Genomic DNA, 9278 nt, shown 5'->3' with positions numbered 1-9278 from the left:
GAAATAGCTATTTATGATATACGTGTTAAAAGTAAGATTTTATTTTGTGAGTGAAGATGATTAAAAAACGAGCGTAGCGAGTTTTTTAACTTCACGAACAAAATAAAATCACTTTTAACACGTATATCATACACTATTTTTTCTACAAAACTGTTAACGGTGAAGCTTATTTACATTTTTTACAAAATGAATTATTTAATTTATTGTAAGATATACCTTTGAATATTAGAGGAACCATGTACTTTCAGAACGAAGGAGCTCCAGTTCATAATAATAGGAATGTGAAAAACTGCCACCTCGTTCACCTGACCTTAATCCACAAGATTATTATTAATGGGGACATTTAAATAGTACCGCTTATAACACCAAAATAGATGCCACAGAAAAATTATTAGAAAAATAAATTCGGCCTTTAATATACTAAGGAATAATGAAGTTGAAATTCTTCGTGTTTCTCATGGAATAAGGAGTAGAGCTATGTTGTGCATTCAACAAAATGGCAGTTATTTTCAGCAATTACTGTAACGTATATAATTTCTTTATTATCTGATTTATTACAAAACTTCAGTTGACTACTGTGCATATCAGGTTTGTTTCTGTAGTAAATTACTGATAGTTTGCAAACTATTTCTACTACGCATGCAGTCTACAAACGGTTTGTGATTTGAACGATGCAAAAATGGTTTCTAAATTTGTAGTTTGAAATGAAGAAGACGGGCATGAGATATAACTTCTAAATCTAAATAGATACTTTTCGAAAACGAAACAGTTTATCGAGGTAAATCTAGAGTCCATTTTTTTTTAAAACCATTTCTATCATCTTTTGGTGTTTACATTTGAAAATATTAGAATTATCATCGAATTGATGTAAAGTATTTTCAAAATCATTTGGTGGCCTTTCTGGTATCGCCGTTGGTATTTCCTTTGTGCCGCTAGTGCTCTCCCATTACAAAATCCATATACAAAATTAATGTCTAATTATTATTAAAATTCTGCATTTTTTCTTTAGATTTTACTTAATATCCAATACAGCACCGTAAAGTGAAAGCAAAAATTTTAGTTTAATGATCAGTCAAATTAATTCAAGTAAACAAACGTTTGTTTTCCTGGCCTACCTACTTATTCATGCACTCCTTTTCCATTCTTGAGATTATGTAATAAAACTTTAAAATCGATTTTTCTCGAAAACGAAGCGTTTTATGGACGTAAATCAAGAGTACAATTTTTTGTGAAAAACTCATATCTATCATAGTTTGATGTTTAAATTTGAAAATACTGACATGCAAAAAATTGGGGGCGCATTTTACCCGTGAGCCCTCCTGCCTGAGACACCCCTGACTAAAATTTTTAAACAGTTTTCGTGTAGTTCGTTAGAACATTTATTGAATCTCCAACGTACCAAAATTCATAATGACTGGTTTTGGAAATATTTTGAAAAATATGATCTCCTGAGGCCCCTTTTAGGGGGCCGTAGCCAGCTCCCTTAGGAAGCATTTTCGACCCTAGTTTATAGGAAAAAATAATCTTATATTTGATCGTAGAATCTACTGCTATAGTATTGCACACTAAGTATGTGACACCCTGTATATTGTAAATATCTGATTACTAATAAAACAAATAAAAAAAACGAAATTCGTTATAGTCCTAATACCTAAGATAATGAAAGAAATGTATATATTGAGATGAAATCAGGTTAACGAGATAATGGTTGAAATGGTTATTACAAAATTTATTATTGATTTGATTATCATGTTATTAAAATGGAGCATAGGCTAAGACATTATCAGAAAAATATAGTTGAAATAAATTAAAATGCAGAATGGGTCGAGATCTAACAAAAGTTAAAATGCCAGAGTTTGCAGAAACCATTAACTTGAAAAATAAACCCCTCGACCTTGATAATAAAGTTTATTATATAGCAATGAATTATCTTGGCTCCAGAGACAGCTTATATCCATCTTTAGGTCTCATTACGGTATTAAACTTCAACTCGATCTCCTTGACACTCTTATAGGACGTATCGAACTTGAATTTCCTCATCACCGTCGCCAGAAGTGTCTTCATGGACATCATGGCGTACTTCATTCCTAAAACAAGGCCACATTATTTTAATATCATTATTAGTGTACCTCAAGGTATGCTTACATACCTATGCAGTTCCTACGACCGTAGGAAAAGGGTATATAGGCGCAAGGGTGTCTTTTCTCGACTTCTTCCGGTAGAAATCGGTCCGGATCGAACTTGAACGGATCTGGCCAGAATCTTTTGTTGGTGTGGGTGCTGAGAATCATAAAAACCACCGAAACTCCTCCTGGAATCACTTGGTCCCCTGAAAAGTTTTGGCGTTATTAAAGAATTTCAGCAATTTTACGTTGTTACCGAGATCGACTTCTTCTTCAGTGGCCCTGGCAATAAAACCTACCACAGGGAACAGCCTGAGGGTTTCTTTAATGAATCTGTCCATGTGACAGAGTTTGGGCAGATCATCCTTTTCCACAGTCCTTTTTGGACCTACCACTTCAATAATTTCTTCATACACTTTTTCCTTGAACGGATAAGGTATATAAGAAATACCCAGAAGTTTGATACCTTACCTGCAGGTCTTTGTGAAGTCCGAGCATGATCAGAACGAACGCAATTGTCGACGCTGTTGTGTCGGAACCCTGAGAAAAGATGTAGTAGTTTCTTATATCAACAAATCATCAGCTACTTACAGTTATTACGAAAGTGTTAACCTCATCTCTCAATTCTTGCTCAGTGAACTGGTTCCCATCGGCAGTAATTTCCAATAAATAATCTAAAAATACTTTCCCCTTGCGTTCTTCGACAAAATCTTCAGAGTCTTTGCGTTGCTTTCTGGCTTTGTCGAGCAATTGTTTCTTCTCCTTGATCACCTACAAACGAAAATATGTGACCTTGTTCTTCAATACCTCTAAATAGTAGCTTATCACCCCTTCGTATAATCTATAACATTTAGGTTATGAAGGACATGCAATAAGTTGTGCAAAATTTATTAAAAGTGTGATGCTCACCGAACCAGAAAAATCATGGAAATTTTTCAGAGCAGCTCGATCGCCCTTCGACCTGGCTGTCAGATTGAAAATGGCGTCGAAATGGTAATGAAACACAAACGCCCGAACAAACATGTTTTCCAATACCCTAGAATGTCGTAAATGCTGAAATAAGTTACAGAACAATAACAAAGTTGAAATTACAAGCCTTTACCTGTCGATCCATTTCGAAACAGGCCTATCATCAGTTGTTTGATTACCGACCTTCACCCCCATAGCAGTTTCTGAAAAAGAAGTATATTCACAAATAATAGATTTTCCTTACAAATATCATGCCCACCACAAATAATGTCAACTGTGCACTTCGTTATCAATTCTTCGAAGACATCGAATTCCCCTCTTCCGGCAAACTTTTCCATTTGCTCCACCAAAATTTGCGACTGCTCAGAGAAGATCTCCACGAACCCATCTAGGATTTTCTGGTTAAAAGTCGGCATTATGGTCTTCCTATGCTTCTTCCACGTTTTTACTACAAAGGGAGTATTGCTTAGTACCGGGTGGTTCAAATTCGTCGGTTTTTCAAGGGTTACTCTTTCTTTCGAGAAAATAACAATGGCACAAACCGCATCTCTCTATCTGTTGCCGTTTTCGAGCTACAAGAGAGTCAAGGTTTTTACCAAACCGACTGTTCTTTCCTCGTTTCCTTTTCGAGATATCTTAAAACGATTTGAACCAGCGAATTGTAACCACCAGAAGGAGCTTTGGATGTATTTGTTTGCGAATGTACATAAATAAATCAGATCTTCAGGAGACACAAATTTCTATTGGTCGAATTAATATTACCGCCTACGTCCGCATTTCGATGATTGTCGATGACAGCTGTCAAAGGAAAAGTGTGCAGCCGCTATTAACGTATTTAAGTTTATTTGTGTTTAGTGTGGCATTTTCCTCTTATTGTTGTGTAGTTTTTATGTATGGACATTTATTTAGTGCGAAGACATAGTTAAAAAGTGTGTTATTTGCAAAGTTTTATTTAAAAAGGGGCGAGCAGCGGTCTCTTCACAGGTAAGTAAACAGGCAACATGGAGGCGTTTGAGGAATTACATAAGGGTGTTGTACATTTAGTACTTAATTAGCAGTGATAAAATACTGACTAAATCATTATCTAAATTATTAAAAAGATATATTTAAGTATATTATGAGTTATATATAGGTATATTATTCTATTTTTTAGATTTCCTAAGAATCTGGAACAGAGAAACTTGTGGAAGCTCTCCCTAAGTGATGTCAATATTACCAACAACATTTTTGTTTGTTCTGATCATTTTGCGATTAATGATTTTCTGACAAAGCCATCAGCTATTCCAATAATAGCTTCTACTTAAAGCAGGTAAAAAACTTTTATATTAAAATATACAAGTAAAAAGCCTTTACAGTTACCTAGTACCTCTTTACCTTTTTATTTAATTTTTATAGATCAGGCAGTTCTAATAAGGAAAATATTTCTCTAAATGATGTTCCCACGGAACAGTCATTGCACTTGCCGCAACAAAAACCAGAAAATATATCCACATGTCCATCGTCATCGACACTGAGTGCTCAATGAGGCTTGTTATCGACTACAAATAAGGCTACAGATCTTTCTGAAATATATTCGAAATTTGGTGACACATCAGCAAAACATTGATCAACTTTAACTGCATCAGAAATAGGAATGGATTTACCCAATCGTAATAAAATTATAAATGTGAAGTAAGTATAATTAACAAATTATATATCCTTTATATAGTATCTACAACTAATACCCTATAATTTAGCTATCTGCTTACCTATCTAACATTTTTTTTATTCGGTACATTTTAAAAAATACCAAGAAAATTCTACCTTGTTACCTATTTATATATTACCATTTTATTTTATATAAACACTACCGTAAGTGTTTATATAAAATACATCTGGAATAGATAATTTATCTTTTTTAGTATTTGTTGACTTATTACTGTTTCAAATTGGTTTTCTAATAAAAACTAGAAAAACAAACCAAACATTTGTCTTTTTATGATTTCTATAAGTCACTAGTGGGTTTTATAAGTCATAACTTATGACTTATAACTCACTAGTGACTTATAGGCCTCATTATTCCTTTAAAACCAAAGAAATTATAGTATCATTATATACCAGTGTTGGATAAAAGCATTTAATTAATCAGTAGTGATGTCAAAACTATTTGAGTATAGTAAAAACAGTTTATTAATTTTACTTCAATTTTTACCGTCTCATTATATCGCCAATATGTAAAAATTATTTATAAAATGAGTAATCGTTTCAAATGTGTATTGGTATTTTGTAAATTTTAATATTTTGCCTTACTTGACAGTACGCCACTGCCGCTGTGTCTCATTGTTTACATTTGACACTATCTATCTTTATTTATTTGGTAGTTCTCTGTTTAGATGTTTGCTACAGTTAAAACACATGTATGAGAATACACAAGGCTCCTTCTAGTGGTTAGAATTCTTTGGTTTGAACTTTATAAAGGCACTTTCTTCAAATATCGACGCTTTACTACGAAAACGTGCTTTCTAAAATTGAGCTTGGAAAACAGGCTAGCTCATATCTTTAAGTAAAAACATGCTATCTGAAATGTTGAAATGCACATTGAATGATGAAACCGTGCAATTATAATAAACTTATATAACATATTTTTTAAAAAGTAAGGAATATTTATGTTCAGGTGCTGTTTATTTTATTTTTTTCATTCAACATTTCACAATTAATTTTGTTAATTTACTGATATAAACGACAAAATTGTTAATTAAAAAAATATAATAATATGCAATATGCTACAACACGTACATTACTCGATGTTTTTTGAAATAACAAATTATAAAAAAATAGTGTATACTTTAATATATAAAAATGTTTATTATTACTAAAAATTATAGGATTTTTTTTCATACTAGTTTGTTTTGATATAAAAATTAATAGAGCACTCTTATCTGATTTACAGTCACTACTCTTGATACAATTATTTTATTTTTTTTTTCACAAAGTCTGGGATGCACGATTTGTTCTGAAAATAATTTTATATGTCTAATGCGGACTAAGGAGACTGCAATAAAAAGTATTGTATAGTGAACCAGGCTAGGCCCCAAACTCCGGGTCCGAATCGTTCTTACTGCACCTCAGTAAAAACAAATGGCTTCTTAAGGTGCGGTAGCCGCGTGCTTGCATAGACTTTGGAAATGAAATACAGGTATGCGACACTTTTATTACCGGTACTTTATGATCTGCTGGATATCGATGCGACGGGCGCAGAGCATACGATATGCACGTGCTGCTGTTCCCCATGCACACATGTTTACATATCATTCAGCTTTATACATTATATTTATATTTTGGTCATTATGTTAACTCTATAATGAAATTTTATGAATAAATTATGTTTTGAATACAAATATAAAATGAAACTTTATGAAAATGTATATTTATGTGCAAGGTTTCAATCATTCAATGTGCATTTCAACGCCAATGCAGCCAACTTAAATTTGTAGTCAAGCTTACTTTTGTGTGAGATAGCACATCATGTAGCATGTCATGTTTTCCAAGCTAAATTTGATAATATTTATAGTTTTTGTGATATGACCACAACTTCTGTATTTTATTACAAAAAAAAAAGACTGAAGCTGCATTCCAAAAATATGTATTTATTTATTATTTTTTGTATAGATTTGAGGGAAATATAAAACTTTCCGACTGAGAAGGCCTTGAAAGCAAATAAGTTTGAAGTTTGACATTATTAGAAGATTGTTAACACAAATGGTGTTAACCAGTGAGGAAACTTAGACGTCGTTGGTATTTTGAAAATTTTATATTTTCCCCAAATCTGCACAAAAAATAATAAGTACAAGGTGTACCTCAACTGTACGTCTCTGAGGTACCGATGAAGAGGTACTTACAGGGAGCAGTCGACAGCCCATGACCTACGGCTTGTTCACCGAAGCTGTACCATTTGTCCTTGCTCAAGCAATGCGGTAGCAAAATTTCGTAGTGTTTAGGTTGACACGTAATAAGGAACAACCTAGGGCCGAACCAGACTCGAAATATGCCTGAATATTCGTCGCACAACTTCATTGCGAAGGGGAATAAACCTAGAAATAACGGCGACATAGAGAGTTTGTTATACAGGGTGTGGCGTGTATAATCTATAAAAATTAAACTACAGCTTCCTAACGATATTTGTAATAGAAAAGTCTTATACGAAAAAGTTATATTTTTGCTTTTCTTTTTGTAAATTAAAGTTCAATTATGGATCAAAATATTTTCTCTAGAACGGCCCTGTCCGTGTGCGGTACGATGAGATGCGTGCTGTATACCAACCGAGTAAAAAAATCGTCGTTGAAAGACAGAAAGATGCTTCTTAATTTTTGGGGAATTTTTCAATGGAAAAGTACAAACTAAGAAAAATAGATATTTAAAAAAACTGTTATTTTCTTATTATAATAATAATTAATAGTAATTACTATCTTAAATGCATTGTTGTTACTGCAAGAGTTCGCAAATAAAACCACATCCATAGGCATCTGCAGTTGCCAACTGCGTGCACTAAACAAACTCCATTAAAATGTGGAACAAAATGAAATAAAACTTACCATTTCTAGAGAAAATGTTGAAATTGATCCCCATTAGCGCGGATGCAACATGGCACCAACGCACCCAATTTTGGCGAATATTTTCCCAAATTTCAGGTATTCTCCTAATTGTGTCAGCAACTTCTTGTATACGATTTCGCAATTCTTCCACCGTAGCAATTGGAGTATTGTAAACAAATGACTTCAAGTGACTTCAAAGATAAAAGTCCATTGGAGTTAGATCGGGTGACCGAAATGGCCACGATACAGGACCAAAGCGTCCTATCCATCGCTGAGGAAATATTTCATTCAAAAGTGTCGTTACTTTTCGAGTACTGTGTGGAGACAACTTAGTAGCCGCGAGCGCCTTTCCTCCGTCTGCACCATACACTAACACCACATCCACACGTTCGGAAGTAGTAAATGCATTGTTTTCTCAGTTCATTGTAAAACTAGTTCAGCATAAACTAAAAAATTAAGCAAAGTAAGAAATAAGAATCTCGTTTTTAATGTAATCGGCACGCTATTCTTATTTTCTAGTTCTTTATAAAAAATACACTGTCACTATCGTGGAACTACAAAATAAAATCTTGTCTGGAATCTTTCACTTTTTAACACTGATGGGTCGATGGATGGTGGGGCCCAAATAGCCCTTTTCAAGTGAACTGTATAAAACAAAACTAAACTAAACTAAATGAGCTCACCAAAATGTGATGCAATTGATGTTTCTTCAGGTCGAGGGGTAAAGGGAAAGGGAAAAGGGAATGCACTCGACTTCTACCTAGGGTTCACTCACAAAACCAATTATACACAATTATTAATTATTTCCAATGTAGCGAAATATTCAACAAAACTCTATGCGTGCGTGAATCGAACTAACTGCTACTAATTAAAAAAAAAATTATAAAAAATATTCAACAAAAACCGGTGGCCGAACGCCAGCGGTTCGCCAGGATATCTTTTTTACATATACCGGGCGTATTCAATGGACGATGCTTAATATTTAATAATTAAGTGAATAATGAATTTAATACAGATACAAATTCAGTTGACTGCACAAATTTTTTGACAATGTAACCTAACCTTCTTTTAGGTATTAGCACAGAATATATAGCTACGCTACAGAAGGCTCGTGCAATGTATTAAAATGTAGTCCCCGAAAAGAAGCCGGCTCTAATATCCAGCTTCTTTCAAACTGCGCATGTACAGTAGAGAGTGTAAGTTTAGCTCCTAGCTCGTAGGTGACGCCAGAGGCGAGTCGGATTTAATGCCCAGTTTAGACAGCGTTGCCGGATGTAAATTTTACATGAATTATTAGGATATTATCAAGGCAAATAAAGTTCTATTTGCCCTGATATTATACCTAAACGATGAAAAGTATTAAATAATATATATGTTATGTATAATATGCATTTCTATATACCAGTGACAACTTACATTTTTTAATTTACAATTAAATTGTAATTAAGAATATACATATGTACAAATAAAATACATACAGGGTGTCTCCTAAACGCCCCAACCCATAACTTCGTTATTTATAGTCCGATTTCAAAAAATAACAAGTCAAATAAAGTGGTTCTAAATACAGTTCAGAGGAAGCCGACTGCAATATTTTTAAACTTTTTTTTTTGAA

At 33.5% G+C, this 9278-nt stretch overlaps 1 protein-coding gene across 1 annotated transcript in view; it reads right to left on the bottom strand.

The window, feature by feature from the left end:
• Window positions 1-524: 524 nt before the first annotated feature.
• Window positions 525-9278, bottom strand: part of LOC108906962 (cytochrome P450 4C1-like) — an 11019-nt gene continuing 2265 nt past the window's right edge. Inside the window, exons 2-10 of the mRNA XM_018710423.1 lie at window positions 6971-7162; window positions 3352-3540; window positions 3226-3295; window positions 3033-3159; window positions 2715-2894; window positions 2595-2663; window positions 2380-2545; window positions 2150-2329; window positions 525-2087 (exon numbers count right to left, since the gene is read on the bottom strand). Coding sequence (XP_018565939.1) covers window positions 1927-2087; window positions 2150-2329; window positions 2380-2545; window positions 2595-2663; window positions 2715-2894; window positions 3033-3159; window positions 3226-3295; window positions 3352-3540; window positions 6971-7162 — 1334 coding nt within the window. The 3' untranslated portion in view covers window positions 525-1926. The remainder of the gene's footprint in view (window positions 2088-2149; window positions 2330-2379; window positions 2546-2594; window positions 2664-2714; window positions 2895-3032; window positions 3160-3225; window positions 3296-3351; window positions 3541-6970; window positions 7163-9278) is intronic.

Source organism: Anoplophora glabripennis, unplaced genomic scaffold (assembly GCF_000390285.2).
Source record: "Anoplophora glabripennis isolate ALB-LARVAE unplaced genomic scaffold, Agla_2.0 scaffold59, whole genome shotgun sequence".
Lineage (NCBI taxonomy): Eukaryota > Metazoa > Arthropoda > Insecta > Coleoptera > Cerambycidae > Anoplophora > Anoplophora glabripennis.
This window is presented reverse-complemented; position numbering and strand designations above follow the sequence as displayed.